This window comes from Ornithodoros turicata, chromosome 2 (assembly GCF_037126465.1).
Source record: "Ornithodoros turicata isolate Travis chromosome 2, ASM3712646v1, whole genome shotgun sequence".
NCBI lineage: Eukaryota > Metazoa > Arthropoda > Arachnida > Ixodida > Argasidae > Ornithodoros > Ornithodoros turicata.
Genome location: NC_088202.1, coordinates 79,518,412 through 79,541,213, shown reverse-complemented (window position 1 = coordinate 79,541,213; position 22,802 = coordinate 79,518,412). Strand labels below are relative to the sequence as shown.

Below are 22,802 nucleotides of genomic sequence, written 5' to 3'. Positions count from 1 at the left end.
GTTTTAGTTAGGGGTTTTACATTATGCATTGGATTTGATAGCTTCTTTTATCGTATCGTTTTAAAATTCGCGGTTAATATTCAACTCGCGTGACCCGCGCAGCTAGCCTGCGTTTCCGTTATTTTTGTTAGAATTTATCTTCGTGCGCGTGTTAAAAAATGACTGTCAGGATCCAGGATCGCAAACACACTTCCACCTTTCTTCGTTAATTTCTTAGGCAACTTGAGGCCTTGTATGTGATTGTCCCTTCTATATTGTTCCAGTCTCAGAACATCAGTTCACTCTTGTTCCACCTTTCACTGAGGGGTGTTGCAAAAAAAGTGTGTAAGGTGGCGGGGGGACCACGGGGTGGGGACATTATAAAAAAAAGATGTTGTAACAACTTTATTATGCAGAGACTAAAATGGCACTGCACCCCCAACAAGGGGCCACAGGGAAAAAATTTGTCGCCAAACATTGGAGAGGTAGGAACGTATGAGGAGGGACTGGGTGGATATAACTGCGGACCGTGGTGTAATGTATATTCTTTGGTATTTCATATCAGTCGTGGCACGGAAGCTGCCCAGGCTTAATGACACGAGGTTAATTTTCACGTGTTTATTCACGTTTCATTTGCTTCGCTATTTTGTGTTATTTCCAGTAAACATCAAACACCTTTTTTTTTTCTTTTTTCGTGTCCCTTGTCTCGGGGGGGGTTCTTCAGTATAAATCTGGATCACCAGCTCGCTTGCTTCGTAACTATTCTATCGATAAAAACATGCTTTTAAATTTACTTTTCTTTGTTGAAAAAAGCCACAAGCCTGTCTTTAGAACAACCCCCAATGCCGCAATGATGTATGATGCCTGAATACCTGGCATCATCCATGACTCACTTTGGCAACTTTGTAAGGTGACATCTACCTCAACACCTCGAGACGTGCTCCACACGTAGTAGTGCCTCCTATGTACTGCATATTATACAGTAATAACCATTGGAGGGATGCCTTTAACGAGGGATGAACTAGGCGGGACAATTTATTACATTAAGTGCAGGAGTCAATGTTTCAATGACGAGACCTCTTCAACGGGCCTAAGTTGTATAGAGGCTATGGTTATAGCACAGGGCAGTGGTTTATAAGCAGGGCATACCTCGGCAAAAGTCACTCATGAGCATGCTCATTCATCCTCACTCGTGCTCAATGTGCCGAATAAGTTGAGCATGAGTGAGCAAACGGACAGCTGTAGTGTGTGGTAACGAAAGTCTACGGAGTAGAGCCGATGCTATGTAGATCAGCTAGACCACTACCACTAAGTAAGTCCCTCCCCTCTATCATCCTAATCCATCATGATAGCCCATTAAGTTGTTCTTGATATTCTGAACAGCTACAATGGCAGAAGAACAACATGGATGAAGGCCACTCTCATGGTGAAAGCGCCTGCAGCTGCTACACGCCAGAACGTCGCGTATGTGACAGAATTCACACTCGTGAGCATGCTAACTCATGCTCACTCACACTCAATGTCACGAATGAGTTGAGCATGAGTGAGCAAATGGAGAGCTAAGCGGGGAGTGAGTGAGCAAACAAGGAGCTGAGCGGAAGACGAGTGAGCAGGAGTCACAAGTGCCGACCTCTGAAGCAGAGAGGAGGAATACAGGAGAGGCACAAGGCAGGCAGTCATCTTGATAGCACTTCAGGAATTTCATCTTTGGTCATCCAGGGCCCTCTAGGGGTAGATACCCCCATGATGGGTATCTGTTTTTCATTCATTCATGATGGGTATTTATTTCGTAACTGTAGTCCATCCTTCTGGCTTTGGTCGTTCCCTCATTACTTATTCTACACACCTGAGTGTGGCCATCTGCATGTGACTGTGTGGTCACTGAACATGTAGTATACTACATATCGAATAGGCATTCGTAGCACTAAAGAGCTGTCCAACTCAAGTCATTAAAGCCAGTGATAGTTTCATACCAGCAGCTAGTCATGCGATACATGCGCTATACTTAGTAAACAGTAAAAAGAAATGCTTGCTTGTCCCATAATTATAAGAGCTGTGACCTGAAGCAATAAACAACAGCAACACTACAAACTGCAGCAGTGACACCAGGGTTATACAAGCCTGCATTGTATTCTCTTTTCTTCTTTGAAGTGAGATGTCAGGAGGTGAGTGGTGGTAAGGCACATCTGACACGGCAGCAGCATTAGTTATGGTGCACTGATGAGATTTCCTGCATGTAGCGGCCTGATGTAAATGTAAACAAAATGTTACTGACTTCTACATCTGTTCTGCATATCTCTGTGTGAACTCCTACAACCAGTTTAAATCCAACAACAGCAGATAACAAGCAAGCATGGAAACATCAAAAGGCAAAGAGTATTCTTGTATTTCATATTCTGTTTCATGTCTTTTACAGAACACTGCTTATTCACAACACACGTGACTGAAGACCTTGTCTACAATATTCCTGACCAACAAAATAGATGTCACAATGCAATATTTATATGGTGGCTGTGTATACATTTTGCATATGACCATAAATATAAATATTGTAACAACACTGACTATATAAACGTCAAAATCAAAACTTGATTGTAATACCTAGAATTAGGAGAACATTGCCTGTAAAAAACAACAAAAGAAAAAAAACAAAGATAAAAGAAGTATAACATTCCATCGGCAGATGTTGCAGGCCAACCAAACCCGCTCTGCAGGTTTTTACAAAAATACCATAATACTGATATACAGGGTGTTTTTTTTTAAATTTGCTAGAGAATTTTTATTAAAAAACAAGCAGAGCAAAATAGAACCCGTCTTAGCAGGTGGGTTATACGCCCAGGCGAACATCCTGTGGGACAGCGTGTGCAACTACAGCACAACTACTTACCTAAAACTCATTAATTACCTTATTAATTGATGTTTTCTGGGAAATACTGGATAGCAGAATTGGAGCCAGTCATTATTCAAATCCGTCGTGCTCATTAAACACCCTGAGAAGCGAATGTACTTCGAGATGTAGATTGCCACATTTAGCTACGCAAATTAGCCGAAACCAGAACCACGCACCTCTCGAGTTCAGAGAGAGCAACAGGCAATCCATGTGAGATGGACACGTGCTGGAAGTAATTGGAGTAGGCTCTAACCTGTCGGCTAGATAGACCACCATCCGACTCCAATAAGGCGCCGGTCGCGTTGTGTCTGCGCCCGAAAAGCGTTCAGTTCTGGTTTCGGCTCATTTGCATAGCGAAATTTGACAATTTATATCTCAAAGTATGTTCGCTTCACAGGGCGTTTAATAAGGGCCGTGGATTTGAACAATGACTGGCTCCAATTATGCTATCTCGCATTTCCCAGAAAGCATCTAATTTATAAGTTAATTAATGTATTTTAGCTAAGTAGTCATCCAGTAGTTGCGTGCGTTGTCCTACAGGATGTTCGCCTGGCAGTATAACCCACCTGCTAAAACGGCATCTATTTTGTTCTACTGTGTTTTTTTAAATAAAAATTCTAACAAATTAAAAAAAAAACACCTATGCTATGAAACACTGTGAAGAGTGCGCGACAAACATATTGCTGGAACAGAATTGCCTTAATAAACCTCGTCTCTCTCTCACTTAAGCAGACGCAGCAAATGGTAGCATGTAATGTGAAGCTGCATATTTTTCAACTTTGATTGAAATGGTTAAAACAGGGCCACAAGGAAGTTGTACACCCTTGAAAATAGGAACATTAAAGTTTGAAGGCCAGACATATAGCCTTTCTATACTCAGGTTTACTTGCAGTGAATACCTTTCTGTGAATAAATATTGGTTGATACCACAATAAGATGATTCCTAATAATTATCCAATAACTCATTTATAATACAACACAGTCAAAATCACTGCAAACAGTTTGTGTACTCCTCCACATACAATTGCCTGCAGTTATAAATAGTGTTTTTTTTCCCTGGGAAATGGAAGAATCTCCATTCAATGCATACTGCAGTTATCAGCTCTCTTGAGTAAGCTATGTGATTTATGTGTTTAACAAAATAGAAAAACAGGATCACATATTAACTTTACACTAAATTCACTAGTAAGCTTATCAAAAAAGTCCCAGCTGTGACGGGCAACAGCTAGCCTGATGCCTAGTGCATACAAAACACAGACCAACAAAAGTAAACCTTGCTTGTAACCATACACACAGTATTACACGGAATGTTCAACCATAATTTTGCAACAATAGTTGCAGTTCAGTGCTATTATTGTAGTTGGAATATACGGATCACTTGCACGTGTTTATGCAGCTACATGCAGAAAAGAAACTTAAATTTAATTACAATGTTTGCATGAAAGTTGTGAGGTTCCAGGCATTTTTTGCACAATTTTTACAATTACAGTATGGGACATGATGTAATATGCAACATTCAACCCTGTATGTCTCTTTAGAGCCTCACAAATTGCTTTGCCATGCCAGCCTTCCATAACAAAATTGATTTTGATTTTCCATAGCAATGTGCATAACTGAATCTACAGCCTATTTTATCCCCTGGTGCATATTTGGAATATTTTATACAATTTTTATAGCACAGTAGAATGCTGAGGGACAAGGCTGTCCCTCAGTCTTTCATACGCTTTCTTGAGAAACACACAGTAACTTTTCAATTTTGATGTTTGGGGTGTGAACATGTTAGTCATGATGGAACTGAAACCATCTAGATAACAAGGTAGGGATGAGAAAACAGATTTCTCTTATGTGAGAGAAGAGGAACAGAGCAGAGGTGAAGTTGTTGACTTCTCCAAATTGTTTTAAGTTCTCAAGTTGCTGAGGAAGAAAAATATGGTATAATTGAAGACTTAATGCAACAGCTGTATGCAGTTACTTCCAACTGTGCCCCCAGTGCATGGTGCTTTTGTGCTTGAATACAAGAGAATGCATGCCCCACAACACACTTCGACCAGTTTCAGCGTATGCAGTCAACCCTCAATTTATGAACCTTCGATTTATAAATTCCCTCATTTTATGAACAGGAGCACGAGGAACCAAACTTTATACATGCATTTTTCCCTCGTTTTATGAACCTCGATATCCGAATAATGAATGGAATTTCTGGGAACCAACTAGGAGTTGCCCAGCGTTTTTGCCCTCAATTTATGAACAGATCGTTCTGAGGTCAACAGAAATCTTCAAAGGTATTATTCCATGATCTTATGAATGATGCCGGAATGGACAAACCTTTTTCCAGATATTGCACCCTTGGTTTTTATCCCCTCGAAATCCGAACAACAAACTGCTTTTCCGGGGACGCATTAGGGTCTACCAAGTGTACAGCAGAAGGCACGGTCGAAAGCAAAATTACACAATATATTGTATTATAAACACAATCCCAACTCGCAAGTACTGTTTCGTCAGCTCGATAGTACTGACTTAACGGAATTTTCGATTTATGAACAATTTTTCCGGGAACCGAGGGTGTTCATAAATCGAGGGTTGACTGTAAATGCACACAAACATTTTCTGTCAGCTTTCAGCGCACAAGTCCCGTGCCCTATCGACATGTGCAAAACTAAAAAGCAAAACAAGAAGTAATACAGTGATAGACAAAAGACTACGGAGCATGTGCACCTGTTCACAGTGGTGGACCAGTTAACGTCCCTGGACACTTTAAAGGAACATAGAAGGGATTGTGAGAAATATCTTAGATCTAGAAATTAGGCTTACAAGCCCGGAGACACATCTTTGCTTAAAAAGCCTCTCTGTATATTTATGATTTCATGTTAATTTTTTGTTGTTTACTTGCCCCAAGTTGCATCACTGCCTCATTCCCTCTTCTTCCAGTTAACTTTTTATTTTTACAGTGCACACAAACAACGAGAATTTATAACAAACATAATAGTATTATACAAACAGACTAAGAAAGAAAGGAAGAAGGGATGGTAGCTGCAAGCGATTACGATAACATTTTCTGGACCACATCATACGAGCTAGTTTCTTCACTCAGTGAAAATATGCAGGCTATGTAACTACGACACTTCTACACGCATCTTAAAAAGCCAGAATATTTGACTGTAGCAATGCTTGTATTTCTACATTTCGGAGAATAGCTCTGATATACCACACCCTGTACAATAAAAAGCAAGCACAGATAAAACTATGAAAAATGACTCTTTGGTGAAGGTGAAAACATTGAATCTTACATGTCAGATCACTGAACAAACACCGTTCTGTTATAATTGATAAGGAGTTCCACCACTGCACTCTCCGTGTGCCATGCACTCATCTGGTCGAGCCCCATCCCCATAATGTCAGGAGTTCTCATCACAGTTGGGCTGAACACGGTGCTTAAGTTCTTTGGGGACATGAGGTTCTTTTTTTGATGTTCTGATACTCTGGAAGACAAACATCTTATTCAAAACTAAATGCACGAATAATGTTAAAACACTATGAAGAGAGCCTGAAGTTTTCGAGAAATTTTTTTTCTTCTAAATTCAGGGGGTAAAAATCAGGTAAATAAACACGTGCACTAAATTCATGTGAATTCGGGTGAAAAAAACTTCCAGTATGCTAAATTCGGGGAGAAATCGGGGTCAGTTACTCAAACTAACTGTAGTCGTTTGGTACAAACGGCGATGTAACTGCGTTTGCTGCCAAACAAGTAAGTTAGTGCATTCCTACAGACATCCCAGTGAGGGCAATTTCCTGGGTAAAAATCGGGTTTCACCCTAAAAAGGCAACCTTCAATTCAGGGTGCAAATTCGGGGAAGAATCAGGTAAAACCCTAAAACTTCAGGCTCTAACTATGAGTGCTAACATATGAGACGTACCTCTGCAGGTGACCCATGAGATACTTCAACGACTGATAGTGTGCAGGTGGCAGTGATTTTACAGCTTCTTTCATGGCTTCCAGTTTTTCTTCAACCTTGTTGCTCTCTGTAAAGGTGCTTTATTTAGAGACTGCCGTACACTACTTCTTGTATGCGGGTTTTGTTTTCACAACCATGCAGAACACTGATAGAATGATGCTACTCTCCTGTCATATTAGTTTATGTGAATATTCATTGTTAATAACATGTCACAAAAGTTTGTCATGTGGATGCATGTGGCAGGAATGTGCATGTGAATAACTCCATCCTGACAGCACACCCATTTTTCATACACAACACCAATTGTTCTCCAAACACTTTGGTCATAAGAATGGTAACAGATGAATAATAAGCTCTCATGAGCAGGAATATTCGATTCTCAGGAATGTAGGATGAGCCTGGTCTCTGTCATTTGCTAAGTGAATGAACATGGTAACATTTGAAACAGAAATATGAATCCTCGGAATACAACAGAGACCTCAAAATCGTAGAGACCCTTTTGGTTAGGGAATGTCATAGCGTTCACTTGTGAAGTGGAATGAGAGAAATGCATTATTTCCAAGGCTAGGGGATCAAAGTCTCTAGCTTGATTTCAAGGCACAAACAATTTATGTATCACAATCAATTAGGAACAGCTTTCCTATAAGTAGTAGACATAACGATCAGCAAGTTGAGGGATCAGAGCTCAGAGCAGACTGGACACTGCTTGTTACAAAAGGCTTAGAGACCCAGAACAACACTGTATTACTTTTGGAGCCTAGTGTTTTACAGCAAAACCTGGTAAAGCTGTGAGGATGATCACAGATCGCAATCGTCCCCATCGCGTGAGACCGCGCCCAATCCATTCTGGTCTCGGCCTCCATCCTTTCCGGCTGCTATTAAAAACCCTACCTCCATTGGCTACACTTGTCTCGGTTTTCTGCCTAACAATACCAATTTTTTGTTTTCCACCTGAAAGCCTGCTTTTCCTCCCTGGTATCACATGATTTACCCTAGTTTACAGCTGCTGGAATAAAACAAATTATTTACTCCCGATATTTAAAAAGACATAAAAACCCCAAAACACTATATTGTTTGCTAACTATATATGCTATATCTAGCAATATTGTGTGTTGTGAATTAGTGTGTATACACCGCTTGGAATATAAGACTACTTACTGACTGCATCAAAGAACTTTGCATAGCTGTCAAATGTAATAAGCGGGATGGGTAGGAGCCTCAGAAACAGCTTGAGTACGCCAGTAATAACATGAATGTCCTCCCAATGCGAAGCATTCAAGGGTGCAGCTTCTCCATCTAGAAAGCACAAGTGAAATGCATATTGAATGCCATCAAAATCAAGAATCTCTACAAATTCACTTACCCTTCTCAAATGACATTCTCAATGCCTCTACCTCATCACTGAATCCTGATACCCGATATATACCCTCAACATCCAAACCTAGATAATAGAAGAAAAACAGATGGACTAGGTGGACACAATGAACTCAGAGGAGTTAGCTAGCAATCTAAATTCCTAAATAAGTTTCACTTCAGAGTACTGTCACTCAGACAAAAAGGAAGGCGTTTGGTACCGTTTCATTGTCAGCGCTTAAATGGTATGGAAATAAAATTCTGTGAATTGCTTCTATGCATACTTATGTGACAATACTGTGCACTGAAACTTCTCCAACCTTATGATTAGAGCCTGAAGTTTTAGGGTTTAACCCGATTCTTCCCTGAATTTGTACCCCGAATTGAAGGTTGCCTCTTCAGGTTTGAAACCTGATTTTACCTGGCAAATTGCCCTCACTGACACGTCTGTAGGAATGTACACGAACTTGTTTGGCAGCAAATGCAGTTACATCACCGTTTGTACCAAACGAGTACAGTTAGTTTGAATAGCCGAGCTCCATTTCTCCCCAAATTTAGGACACTAAGTTTTTCCACTCGAATTTGTATGAATTTAGAGCACATGTTTATTTACCCAATTTTTACCCCCTCCCCCCCAATTTAGAAACAAATATTTCTCGAAAACTTCAGGCTCTACCTATGACTAACCCTAACCACAACGATGAAAGATAAGCTACATACCCCTGAGCTCGATTTCTTTTATGCATGCATCTAGCACAAATGGCCTTGGTGTATTGTGAGCTTTAACCAATGTGGTGAGATCCACGCCGAACACTCTCTTTACATATTTTGTATCTGGAAGGCAGTCATTTGGCACCTTCTCTGAACATCGATTATGTGCACTAAACCCACAGTCTGAAAAACAAAAGAATAAAGCATTATCAACCGCAAAGTCAGATAACTTTGATCTGCAATGAAAAGAAGAAAGAATAGGCAATAAAAGCTGTCGTATGTGGCCCATACTTGACGAAGCTTTGAAATAATTTACCTGTCACTTATTTGGAAGTCACCTTTTTATGTCACTTTGCTATGCAACTGAATTATGTAGAGATCGAGCAGTGGTAGTAAAAGCAAATTGCAATAATAAGCAATATTACAGTGCAAGCACCTCCAGTGATTCGAGCAGAGTTCTTGAAAACCGAGTCACTGAAGGAGTAACTTTGGCTTGTACCACACCTTAGACAGTGCCATTTTCACAGTACGAGTGTGAGAATATGATATACACTGAAAGTTCACCTAAAATATAAATGATTTCCAGTTTCTACATTCTGCCACCAGAGGCATTAAGTTCTGAGTCATATGCGTTTTAGGTCTGCAAGCAATGGATACACATAAAATACATAATTTATGGTGCAAGAAAACCATGGACACGTAAAAGACAAACACCCTCAAGCTCAAGGTTTTCTTGCACTATGAATCTTCTCCAGCTAGCTGTCATCCTCTCAGTTATTTCAACATAATTTATGTATAAAAAGGTGCATACCTACCTTCACACCTTACACCTTGAGCAATAAGACCCCACATAAAGTTTCCACAGAAATCACACCACGGAAGACCTTTAAAATTGTTGACCTGTTCACGATACAAATAAAAGCGTTGTTTGTCTTTCTTGGCCACAGATCCAGAGTAAAGGACGAAACAAATATTTACCTTGAAAGCGTGAGGTTTCTCGAAGTCTTGCACGTTAATGTCTTCTGGGATGCCATCTAACAATGGGCAATCCAGTTCCTGGAACAATCATGCCAAATAGAGTGAAAAGTCAGAAAGAGAAAAGATGAGGGCATCATGCCCACATGTGTACTATGTGAAAATTAACAAACTTGAGACAAGGTAAAAAGCAAAACCACTTATACTGCACTGCTACAAAGTAGGCACCCACTTCGTCCGGCTTGTCGTACTCGTGGGCCTCCTCTTCATGATGTGTGACCTGCAGAGCTTGTTGGTGTTTCTGTTTTGCACGCAAAGATTGCTGTTGGAGTTTGCGAATCTGCCGCTGGTAGGAGTTCAGAGTCATGTACGGACTGTCCTCATACTTTGACTCAGAAACCATGGAATTAATGTATTCTCCTGCATGGACCTCCAAGTACATGGTGATGAGTCCATCTGCTACCAGGTCTTGCAATGTGGCAAATCTTTTTTCTCCAACGTAGTGCAAGCCATCGTAATACAGACGGAAATTTTTCATGCTGCTGCCGAACCTGCGTCCCGAAGGAAAATCTGCCTTGTGCGGTAAACCTTTGTGCAAGCACGTACTTCATCGAGGTGCAAATATTAGGTGGGTGGAAAAACCTAAGTATCAAACCCAGTTTCTCAATTTATCTTTCTCTTCTAGCACCCAACCCAACCTTCGAACTCATATGAAGGTACATTGCTTTGAATGTGCCAGAACCCAGGATTTTTTTCACAGGTTGTTAAACGTTGAGTGGTGTCTATGACTGGTTCAATTTACTGGTTCATGAGCTCTGTCATGTGAACAAAAGTTGCTGCAATTCTTTTAAGTAGAAATCAGGTATATTCTTGTATCCCAACAGTAGTCATAGCTATTACCAGGGTGTCAAACCACAAAAAATACGGGTTCGGTTCGGGTTCGGGTTCGCGTTGTTTTGATTTCATTCTGGTTCAGTTCCGGTTCGGCCACGCCAAGAATCGAACCCGTTCGCAAACCGGTTCAATGCTTCCGTTTTATATGTTCCATAAAGCTGCTTTTATCAGGAAATGCGTGGCTAATAGCTTGCTGCTGTTGTCTGCATTGACGTCTCCAACGGTGAGGTAGCCCTTTAGCGAGAGAAATGAGAAATCGATGAACACTTATTGCAAATAGAGTCCACGCTGTTGAAGCGGTATAGTCCTACTACTTTCTGTTCCCAAAATCTCTTTTTTCACACGCACAGTGACAGCAAGATACACTTAAAGAAAGCCTAATAAGATGGACAACGTAACATAGACGACAGTACTTGCCGGCACACTGCCTTCGCAGCGTGAATCGATCTGAAACCGTACTGAAGCATGTCGAAAATAAGCCTGCCAGCCTTACTCTGTCCGAGCTCACAGCAGTGTACTAGTTAATCCACAACACAAAGTCAATGTGTCACGACACAACTGCACTACGAATAAGCAGAACCACATTTACTTTTCAAACCACGACCAATCAAACAGGCACCGTTCTGCGTACGCTCCTTCTCCAGTTCTCATGTTTCTGACGTGTTTAATTTGTACTGCTCACGTGTAAACGAAAATCTTGGGCGCCTATTTGATCACATATTCGTCCTGTAGAGCTACATAACTGGCCTACTCCATTCCTGTTTCATTCGTCCGCGTGGCACCTCGTCTCCGCACCGCGTGCGTCGGGTGCTAGCCGTGGCGCTCACAAGGACAATTGCGCTTCAACATGTTAAAAAGACGCTGAAAGTATACTTACTATACGTCGTCGTCTCACTGCTAGGTGAAAATTTCTGAAATCCATGATATAGGCGTGTGATCATGATACCAATGTGTCTTCATTCGGGGATAGAGAGGAACTCTTATGCTGACTTCTTTTATGTCCGAACCGTTTGGTTGCAAACCGGTTACCGCTATTATTTTTTACGGTTCTGCTCCGGTTCGGGTTCAACAGTGTCATGAAAATTGCGGTTCGGGTTCGGTTCCGGCAAAAATAACGGTTCGGGTACGGTTTTCGGTTCGGGTTCGGTTCGACACCCTGGCTATAACCCAACTCAAGTTTTTGTACCCTCGTAGCTATTCCTTGTTTTGATACAAACTTTCAAGATGCAACCATTATGTGGGAAAATATATTGAGAAATATCTCCACCTGCATAACCATACAACCTATTCCAGTTAAAATTTGCCATGTTGTGTATGGGTCAACTTCGCATTACCTTCAATTAAGACAGGTGGTGCAGTGTACTGCAGGCACCAGACGATATCCAGCAAGCATACTATTCTGTATCAACATGAGCTAGATTCCTGGTTTCATTATTTCATGGTGTGGTGAAACATGGACCTACCAACTACAGTAGTTAGATGGCATCAGTAGTTTCCATTAGGGGTGTTTGTGTTGTGCGACTGGACACAGATGGAGCTAGCTCTTGACGGTAGTAACCCCCCAAAAATGCATGGGACAAAATATTCGTAATGACTGCATGTGGCCATGGTGTAACGAATCTGGTGCAGTGAAACCCTATCGATATTTCTACTGCATTGCAAAATTTGAAGTGAGTTAGAAGTGGTTTAATGTTTCACCAGTACAATTAGAATGTAATATCATTTCACTATGCACCCTAAATGCACAGCTATAAATCTCTCATTAAGATTTTAATGGAAAGACTCACCTTAAACTAAGGGTATACTGCCCTGGGGCTCTCTGACTTTCTCTCACTAGGTAACACCCATCCCCATCTTGCAGGAGACGTTCCGATTCCTCACGGGAGATTGTGCCATGAAACCTGCAATTCAATTGCATATTCGTGGATTTATGTCATGAGACAACTGTACATAACTGTACAACTGTACGTGGATTTATGTCATGAGACAACAAAGGCATTATGCAAAATGGACACATCATTATGCAAGCAAGTCACTAGATGTTTACCCCATGTTTTTCATTTATTCTATGCAGATACTACAAAGTATAGGACGTTACGCATTCTCTTTCTGGTGCTTCAACTGTCTCTATAGGGTGTGAATTCACTGTAATTGTCATACTTTTATCCTAAGACGACATTGTCATAAATGAGTCACTCCATAATCTTTTAATAATTGGTGGTCTCAGTACTAGTTTCCAACTCTTCATCAAAACATAATTTCATACATATGCATGAATGAAGGAAGTGTGATAATGAAACACAAATTCATATATTACTTACTCTCTGCCATAATGTGCTGGCCTATGAACCACCTGGAATTTTTTGACACATTTAACATTGCAGGTACTGTATAACAACAGGAATGCACAGTGCATATTGTGAGCGATATACAAGGGTACCTCTTTATTGCAGACTATTCTCTTTGGTGTTGGAGCTTTCTGTTGTAACTGGTAGACTGAAATGATAGTTGAATAACTTCTAGAGTTTTCCTGGAGTTGATTCGAGATGCGAGAGTATAATCTGACTTACGGTACGACTTCCACACTTGAGGAATGTCATTCATTTGATGACGCTTCTTCATTTCTTCAGCTGGCAGCCGAAATGAAGGTCACAACATGAGTGATACAAAGCAATACATTTTGAACGATCACATATTATACGAGCTCCGTGCGATAATAATCCCAGTGAAGCTATATTTGTTACGGATGAGTATATCGTGCAGAAACAAATATCGCCGGAAAGAAACGTGACGATCCTTTGAGAGCTATATTTGTCATTGGCAGGCGCCCAAGCGCGTCCAGCCTTTACGTAGACAAGGGCTTCACATTTCCAGGCCACAAGTGAACTAAAGAATGCTGGCTAGCGCGCAAGATTGCCGAACTTAGGATACCTAGTACGGAATGTAAATTTGCACCACACTTACTGCATAACTGATTCTGCATGAGTCACACTGTAGCACGTCACTACATCCGTAACATCTCGCGTTACAATTAAAATCTGAGATCCACTAGAAATGCAAAAAATATGTAGTCGACTGCCCTTACCAAACTGACGAGCCATTGCATGTAAGGGGTGTAGCAGCCAACACACAGGAAACAACAATTCCGAGTTCAGACCATCACACACCCACTACACACACAAAAAAAACAGACCACATATTGCTGTTCACGCATGCATATCTAATATGTAGCCGCACAAAACACATCGGGTCATGTCACTCAACACCCGTGCACGATAAATGGGCACAGCACATTATAAAAGGCTGAAAACAACAATTCTCTATTTGTGGTTAGGGCTAGCCGATACACCGCGAGAAGACGGCAAAAAATAGCGCCGCTCGCTGCGCCGCCTCGCAGCGAAGCTTACAAGCATCCCAAAAGTTTGCTCTTCCTCATCACTTCGCGATCCGGACCAGGACGAGGAGCACCCTTCAGAAATGGTGCGTTCCTACATTCTGGATACATTGGAATACAACTTAGCAACCTTCGGCATTCCTAAATCTCTGGTTTCTATGTCTTTCAGGCCGACCTCAAGTCCTTCGAAGTGGAAAGTAAGTTTTACTTTGTTTCGTTCCGAATATCATAGTTGCTCGCAGTTGTGTTAGGACAGGATGGACCTGTTCCTAATAAGGAGATGGCTCCAACTGGGCTTTTTAATGTTGTATGATTCAGAAAAATGTATTTGACGCCGACAACCATATTTGTTTGCATAAAACTCTCGTTTAATGTTGCGCGGCGGTTCACAGTCCAACTACCGACAACCACATATTACCCACACGAAAATTTCAACAGCACCGTTTCATTGAGCACGTGGTTAATTATTCTTTTTGGCATTTTTTTTGTGTGCTCCGCTTATATATAATTTGTGATATTAGGGATAGAATTAGTGATCAGGCGGCAATGATTATGGGTCCATATTTAGCTCCCATGTGCCACTTGATATGGGGGTCAACATCGTGTCTTCTGGGAGGGTCACAGCGCTTCATTGACCAGTGAACTGTAGCGCGAAACACGATTGAAACAAAAAAGAAATCTTTTTGGAAGTCGCATAAGTTGGAAGCAAGTCCAAATGAGTAATTTAGCATAATCACCTCGAGGGCAAGTAAACGATTTCGAATACGATGCCACAGACAAAGACAAGTGATATACTACTGTTCTAGTTACCCAATTCGCACAGTAAAATTGCAAGGTTCGCTTTCACAACAGAATAGCAGATCCTTTATGAAGGTCACTGTTCTCACTTTGTGAAGAGCTCCAGGTGGGTGCAGTAGTGTCCTCTTGTTATTACTTGTAACGCGAAGAGAACTAAGCTAAGCACTAAAAGGACAAATTGTACCATGCTTGAAAAGTACCGTTTGCATTTTTGCATAGCCGTCCCGCGATGTGTCCACAACGTCCATTGTAGGCGTTGCACCAACGTAAGAAAAAGAAATGAAACACCAAAACCGTATTTCACTACACTGCTCAAAGTAGAAGTTACGACGCGACGCTCATTCGAAAATACACTTACAGAAGTGAAATCATTCACAGGGAAAAGTTTATTCCGACGTGATCCAGATTTCAACTGTTTTTTCTTTTTTTTTTCTTTTCGAGTGTTACACTACAATCTACTTCAAGGAGACACTATCTGGTATGAGTAAGAAACCCAAGGTATGCACTGATAATGCCGGTTTTTCGCCCTCTACTCCGTGTGCAAAGCGGAGCTTGCCCCAAAAATGGCGTTCGGGAGAGTCGCCACGTTTTCTCCTCTCCTATCTAAATATGGAGCCCCGACTGGCCCTATTTCAAGACTGAGCACCTTTGACGCTATGGGGCGCCACCCTTTTATGGCAAGTAAGACCGAAACATGGCCATTTGTGTGGATTACAAGTAGGGCTGTGCGAACCGCAATTTTAAAACCAAAGCGAATGGTTATAGGACCGAACCGCTTCAGTATTCGAAAAGTCAGAATGTTCGCACAACCATATTTATCAGTTCATTTTTCTTTCATTTCCACCAGTGAAACTGCACGATGACGTACCGATTATTAAAGGTTTCTTTTACTATATCTGAACACAAATAAATAATCTTCTATGGTGTGCAAGAACTTGAGCTCGCTGTGGTTAGGGTGAAATCGGATACCCGATGAGCAACACGTTCGGAATGACAGTGCACGCCGTACGATTGTGATTGTGACTTATTAACACGATAGGCCACACCATAAAGATAATTTATCTGACTTCTTTATCAGCCCAGTATCTACGTACATGTGGCTGTTAGCGGGAGCCAGTCGTTTTTTTTACCGGACTTCCACTTTGATGTCAATACACACACCTAGCTGTCTCACTTATCTCTTGCCATATCACGCGAGATGACGATAGCCTGTGCAAACTGCCCCCTCCTAGCACCCTACGTATTTCTGCATTCCGTCGGGATCAATTCAAATTGTATTATTATTTTGTCTAGGTTGTTTCACAAGTGGCAAAGACTCGATTATAAGATTCGAGATCTTAGCTGTGAGGAATTTGCTCTCAGTGTGTGCGCAGTTTCATGCCATTTCGGGACGTGTGAACTTGAGATATTACACATTTAAAGTTAACAATTGTATGCGCACAGATTGCAGCATCTTTAGACGTGCGTGTTGTCAGGAAAGTCGCACAGTCCACAATAGGTCGTGCAGCTGGGTGCCCTGTAAAGCGTGCTCTACCGCATGCAGCCAGTGCTCCAGGAGAAGCCACTTTTACGCGTGAGTTCCAACGACAGCCATCGAGATAGCGGATTCTGACGAACAGCAATGCGTAGAATTTCGTGAACAGCCTCAAGACTCAAGACAACCTTTAAAATGTCCTCTCGTTTAGCACACTTACTACGCCAGACGAACGACGAAGTACACAAAAAATTGTTTTGCTAACATAATAAAATTGCTGTACTGCTTTGTGAAGTGCCAACGCTGTAACGCTATATACTACTACTTACTGAAGTGTCAACGCTATATAAAACTATTGGTGAAAATGCGTTTGGCAGGCGACTTTTGATGTTGTGCAGTGGGTCAAGTTCATCTTTTGTACGTATACGAGTTATGCAGTTACATGAGTTATATGAGGTAATGCACTAATGTAGTGCACGGGTGTACTTGAATTATCTGCTTGGTAGTCTATATAATTTTCAGTTGAGCGCTCAGCACTGACACTGACGTGTTGTGCAACTGTGCCCTTTTATTTCAGCTGCCACAGAGCATTTCGAAATCTACGACATGCTGGGCGAAGGCAAGATCGACTGCGTCGACCTGGGTGCTCTCCTCCGATCTCTCGACCTGCGCCCTACCAACGCCATCGTCGAGAAGAATGGCGGAACCGCCAAGAGGGGTAAGGTCCGGCTTCCTGCTGCACTAATCTCTGTAGTTGAGAGCGTCTATAACCTTCGTCGCTCATGATGAACGTTTGTCACAGGCGAAAAGAAGATGACACTCGAGGAGTTCCTTCCAATCTACAGCCAAGTGAAGAAGGACAAGGACGTCGGAACCTACGCTGACTTCATGGAGGGTCTTAAAGTTTACGATAAGGCTGAGAACGGACAGATGATGGCTGCTGAGCTTTCACACGTGCTTCTTTCATTGGGTTAGTAGACATTATGTGAAGCTTTCGCACGCACGCTGAGTCTGCTGATGAGATAGTGTTAGCAAATGAAACGTATACAATGGGCATACGTGTGTCGACAGCTCACAAGTGTGCGGCACACTTGTCTGCAACCTCCAGCTCGTGGCACGATTATAGCACCACGATCCCTGTCGGCTCGGGGGTGTGTCACGCGCGAAGGAGCTCTACGAATTTTTTTCCGAGGCCCGTGTAAAGTGACTAGTAGTCACGGAGAAAGTACGGCAATTATTTGCGCTGCCGCGCCCGTGGACCAAATATGGCGGCCGCAGCATGGGTCTGTTTGCGTGCGTTCGGCGATTGACGGTACTTTCCAATATCCCCATACTCGAAACTCGCTGACCTAGGCTCTCTGGAACTCGGAAATTACTGCCATCGCCAGACGCACGAAAAGCAAACTCATGCTGCAGTAGCCACGTTTTGTCCACTGGGTCGGCGGGAAAGAGAAAACGATTGCTGTACTTACCCCCTTCCACCCAGACAGAACGCTATCTCCTGCGGACGTTCGAAATAGATCCCAACGTCCATGTCCTGAAATGGATATCAAATGGACATCTCTGGGAGCTACATGAATGGACGTCCCTAATTGTACATCCGCGGGATGTACCGTAACGGGCGTTCGAAGAATTGTCCGAATAGGGTCCCCGATGGGATCATTATCAGAGGAGAGAGAGAAACATGGCAAGGTGTGTCGCGTCGTGAGTTCGACTTTCTCTGAACCAGCTAAATGCCTCAAATCAAAAGCAGTAAGAAACACAGACGTTATCGTTGGAGTGAGTTAATACGCCAAGCAGTTCTTCAGTCCAGTGTTATCGGTATACGCAATCGCATTAAAATTAAACACCTCACCCTTTAGTTTGATCCGCAGGCAAACGGGACTCTAGAATTGGGGGAAGCCCGCGAGACAAGCAATATATAGTATCTGTTTTCGCTTTGGAAAGTATGCCACTGCCTTTCTAAGTTCATGGTTCCAAGACCTTTTTTTGCTTCTTAAAACTTCACGCTCAATGTCCGTAACAGAAATACTGGATAGAAACAAAGAGGACCAACTGAGAAAGAAAGATGCAGTGGCCGAAGCTGAAACAAAATGGCACAAAAAAACGCCTAGTAGGAGTCTGTCCACTTACACAGCAGCTCAATAAATAGTATCAATAATAATGAGAAAATACCGGGCCCTGAGCACGTACGCAAGTAAGTCCGTGCAACGTCACGGCATCTCCGTGTAACTTCCTGTGAGGACAAAGACGGATATTTCTCGGAAGTCCAAACCATGTCCAGTCAGAGATATGCGGGACATCTGTCGGAAAAATGTCTGTCTCCCAGGGAGATCCGAGTTGCCGGGAAAGAATATCCCCAGGAGCACCACGGTAAGTTTTGTTCCGTTTGGGCAGTGACTTTGGTACCGTACGCCAGAATCGTGAGAGATATTTTGATTTTGTTTGCCTGCAATGCAAAGAATGCCTCTATAACGTGAGTGCCTCTATAACTCGGACACCGCAGACAGGGGATTGTTCTGCTACGAAATGGGGATCAAGGACTAGTGTCTCGCAAGCAGTACCTGAAGGAACTATTGGCACTGAGGTAATAAGTTTTAAAGGCGTGTGCACATTTAAATTCAATGCAAATTCACAGAAGAAAGCAAGTTTCGAACGTTGCCACGCGGCATCGGCTTAATAGGGATTTTTAGTGCATCGTACGTTACCGCCTATGCGTATGTAAGGGATAGCGTTGCTGATCCTGCGCACGCGTAAAACACAGAGAGCCTCGCGCAGTGCGCAGACCCATCACGCTATCCCTTACGTACGCAAAGGCAATAGTGTACGATCCACTAAAATTCACTCATAACATTGTACCGTTAAAGTGCTACTGGGCGACCCTGCCTCTTTCGCCTGCGTAATCATAACTAATCTCTGTCATTGCATTCACCCTATCTCATGCGCAATCCGCGCGATCTGACGTGCTCAATAGCCTCCAATAGCGCAATAGACGTGCGCACTCTGCCTCCTGTCTAGCAATACTGCTCCGGGAAGGTCGGGAACTGGAATTTGGGAAGGTGGTTGCACCATTGCTAGGAGACGAACTCTCGTGCGCATGGTGACGTCACCTACTGTTGGAGAAACCCTCGACGATTTGATGACTTTTTTTTTCTTTCTAAAAACATGGTGGGAATACGCAATGTGCACTGTCAGCATCCATATTTTGCGTGATATATCTTTGAGCATGGCTGATATACAGTTTTTTTTATAGATTTTTAAATAAAAAAGCTATGAGGGTAGCATAGATGCCAGTGTTGCAGTTGAGTTATGCGGCTAGGCGGACATCATCTTGAGGAGAGTATGTCACTACAAGAAGAATAATTACCTAAAATTCATCAATTAACTCATTATTTACGGAATTTCGTGCAAAAACGAAATAGCCGAATGGGAGATGATCGTCGTTGAACACTGTTAAAACAGAGGGGGCTGGGGGGGGGGGGTAATGGCAGGATCGGCTCGCTGTTGTTAGCCACACACAAGTAGGCGTCGTCACGACTATAGCAAAAGAAAGAAGAAAAGATAAGAATGAAAGGAAGACGGATGGAGGATAGAGGGTGAAGGGTGGGGATGCGTAGAGGGTGCATGAGTTCGTCGGGGAGAGCAAAGTGCTCTGAGCTCTGTCAAAACAGCGCTTCACCACATAGCACGCTCCTAGCCAACCACCATTCCGATTGATATCACGGAATCGGAATGGTGGTTGGCTAGGATCGTGCTATGTGGTGAAGTTCTGTTTTAACAGCGTATCTTTTAAAAATCCTTAAACGAGTGCCTGCTGTGAAATATTCATAGCCGAATTTCGCTCTGCAAATGAGCTGAAACGAAAACTACACGGCTCGAGAGCGCAGAGTATAACCTTCACCGACGAAGGCTTACTGGGTATCTGGGCCGCAAGGCGGTTGATCTGGCCAGCGGATCGCCACCTATAGACAACTTTTGCCCGTAAGTCATTTATAAATAAACAAATAAATACAATTCTTTTTAGCCCAGAGTGGCACTTTGCGGAACTCTGTACTAAAAGGCCAGCATGCAAATAAAATGTGTCGAATAGCCCTCATCACCACCACCACCACCAACAACAGCAACAACAGATAAGTTAATGATGATGAACTGGGAAGAGATCATGCACCCTCAGGGTGGGATTTTAAGGCGTCTACACTCCTTTGGTCTCGTTATATCTTTGCACTGTAAATCGGGCATCTTTCTGCATTTCGTGCAATTCATCACTTTAGATAATTTTCTGCTGGATTCATTGCTGGGTAGGGTCAAAAGTATACATTGTTACATGAAGCAACCAGTTCTTTTTCTGGACCAGCGTTTTAATAAAGAACTATGCGCTGACGTTGCTTGTGTTGCGTTACAGGTGAGAGGCTGACCAACGACGAGGCTGATGAGATCTTGAAGGCCTGCGCGGGCCAGGAGGACGATGATGGCTTCATTAAGTACGAACGTAAGTATAGCTTCTTACATGACCTTATGTTATCGGCCAACAGTAGCAGCGGGCTCGTTTAAGATTAGTAGATAAGAATGCTCAGAATACATCAAGGGATTGCGACGCTTCGCCCGAAGTTATACCGAATAAATGTAGGCCATTTGCATCGATGTGAACCTGCATGCAACTTTTACAGCGCAGCAGAGGTAACGGATGTGTAAAAAATCAACATCGTCAGTACGTCTGATTTCACGGAGGGCATCTTTGTCAGTGAGGCGACCGCGGGAAAGGTGACGTGCTCACGAGAACCAATAAGAATGGCCAAAGCTAAGGATCCTCTGACGTTAGCGCTTGATGCCAAAGGTGTCTGGGATACCGTAGCATTAGGCAAATTTTTACAAGATTGTCACGTTCATTCGCATGAAGCATGCGATTTTCCGGGTATCCTTCGTAGCGTTCATCTTGAGTGTCAGCTGGGTAGACATCTAGGAGGGGGCGTGCCCCCCCCCCCCTCCCTGAGAAAGCCCACATGCAGTCGGCGTCTATGGAGTGGGAGGTGGTCGGTCGAGTCCAACCACCGGCTGTGCTGTCTGATGCTTCCCCTGGGTTTTCAGACACATTTTCCACACGGACGTCGCCACAGATCCCCGTGGAGTTAGCCCAGGGTGCATACTAACCTCCTGTCTCCCACTCTTTTTCCCCACTGCTGTCTTTCCTCCACCTGTCCATGTCTGTACTACGCCGTTCATAGCCACAGTTGCTTCGCGGCGCTAGCACGAAAAAATCGATACAAATGCGTGTAGTACAATGCGTACATGATGTATGTAACCAACAAAAATATCGAGACTACTCTGCGCACGTATGACATGTTGTAGTTAGCACCACAGCACGTGAGCTGGCTTATGATGCCACATCTCATGCCTCTTTTTTCACGCAGACTTCGTCAAGACCCTTCTTGCCGGACCATTCCCCGAGGAACAGAAGGACAAGTAAACGTCATCTCCGACTCTTCGTCTCCGTCCCGTCCATGTCGTGACTTCCGTACTACTCCACATTTCGCCTCCAGTACGCCATCATTCTCCTCGGATTGGTCGGATTCGCGTCGTCATCCCCCCTCGTGACGCAGCATTCGCCAAAATCACGCACGTGATCACATCCATGGTTGCCAAGGCGGCCGATGGACGTCGTTGTATCTGACAATACACTGGAAGATAAAAATTGTACACATTGCGCACTTGCACTCACGTTCTGGAGTAAAATATTAGTTTCTCTTTATTTCTGTTTACGAAGTGACGCGAAACGATGTCAACAACAGCAATACAAGTTAATAAACTTACACCTTCTTGTACGAAGAAGTTTCTCTCCACAGAATCTCAACTGCGGTTGGCAAAATTCAAATTAGAACTGACCAATTAGTCACAATCAATTCTGGTTGTTTGTTCTCCACATTTCGTGAATACGAGAATTGATCAAAAAGCGTCCAGAATGGATTTGTACTTAAAAAAGTAAAACGAAGTACTAGTGACGAATTTGAAACTTAGACACCCCCCTAACGCTGTTTCCACTATTCAAAACATGTTTGTAAGTCTTCTTGGGAAACGGCAAGGCCTCGTCACATTCGTTTGAACCTCCCGAAAGTCCTGACATAATTTTCATTTCAACTGCACTTCTTATCTTTCTATTTCTATCATTTTTTTTTCGAAAAAGGAAAACAAAGAAAAGTGTCAGGGGGATTCAGAAGAATGCGTGATGAGACAGCTGCTTGCTGTTTCGAAGGAATGCTTCCGAACATATTTCGGACAGTGGAAACAGCGCAGGGGTGGGGTGGGAGGAGGGATTTATTGGCACAAAAAAGAAAAAAATAAATAAATAAATGAAGAAAAAGAAAAGGAAAGGTAAAAGGGGGCCGG

The 22,802-nt window shown here is 42.8% G+C and overlaps 2 protein-coding genes across 2 annotated transcripts; one reads left to right on the top strand and one right to left on the bottom strand.

Annotated features, from left to right (window-relative positions):
- Positions 1-3,446: 3,446 nt before the first annotated feature.
- Positions 3,447-14,155, bottom strand: LOC135385604 (N-chimaerin-like). The gene is made up of 13 exons (XM_064615029.1): positions 13,841-14,155; positions 13,326-13,385; positions 13,196-13,251; positions 13,077-13,108; positions 12,543-12,656; positions 10,094-10,412; positions 9,865-9,942; positions 9,702-9,786; positions 8,896-9,069; positions 8,186-8,263; positions 7,981-8,118; positions 6,784-6,889; positions 3,447-6,348 (listed from the first exon to the last, which is right to left on the bottom strand). Exons 1-13 carry the CDS (start codon positions 13,854-13,856, stop codon positions 6,165-6,167), a joined length of 1,440 nt encoding a protein of 479 aa, XP_064471099.1. The 5' UTR covers positions 13,857-14,155; the 3' UTR covers positions 3,447-6,164.
- Positions 14,156-22,240, top strand: LOC135385605 (myosin light chain 1-like). Its single transcript, XM_064615030.1, has 6 exons — positions 14,156-14,235; positions 14,319-14,346; positions 16,999-17,139; positions 17,224-17,391; positions 20,824-20,910; positions 21,830-22,240. The coding sequence occupies exons 1-6, from the start codon at positions 14,233-14,235 to the stop codon at positions 21,883-21,885; spliced, it is 483 nt and encodes a 160-aa protein (XP_064471100.1). The 5' UTR covers positions 14,156-14,232; the 3' UTR covers positions 21,886-22,240.
- Positions 22,241-22,802: the final 562 nt, after the last annotated feature.

What these genes read in the sequence shown, in the direction of transcription:
- LOC135385604 (XM_064615029.1), bottom strand. An exon ending in GAATAGTCTGCAATAAAGAG is followed by an intron (nt 13,109 to 13,195) that starts GTACCCTTGTAT and finishes AAAAAATTCCAG; the next exon opens with GTGGTTCATAGGCCAGCACA. An exon ending in CTCATGGGTCACCTGCAGAG is followed by an intron (nt 6,349 to 6,783) that starts GTACGTCTCATA and finishes TTTGTCTTCCAG; the next exon opens with AGTATCAGAACATCAAAAAA.
- LOC135385605 (XM_064615030.1), top strand. An exon ending in CAAGTCCTTCGAAGTGGAAA is followed by an intron (nt 14,347 to 16,998) that starts GTAAGTTTTACT and finishes CTTTTATTTCAG; the next exon opens with CTGCCACAGAGCATTTCGAA. An exon ending in ACACGTGCTTCTTTCATTGG is followed by an intron (nt 17,392 to 20,823) that starts GTTAGTAGACAT and finishes GTTGCGTTACAG; the next exon opens with GTGAGAGGCTGACCAACGAC.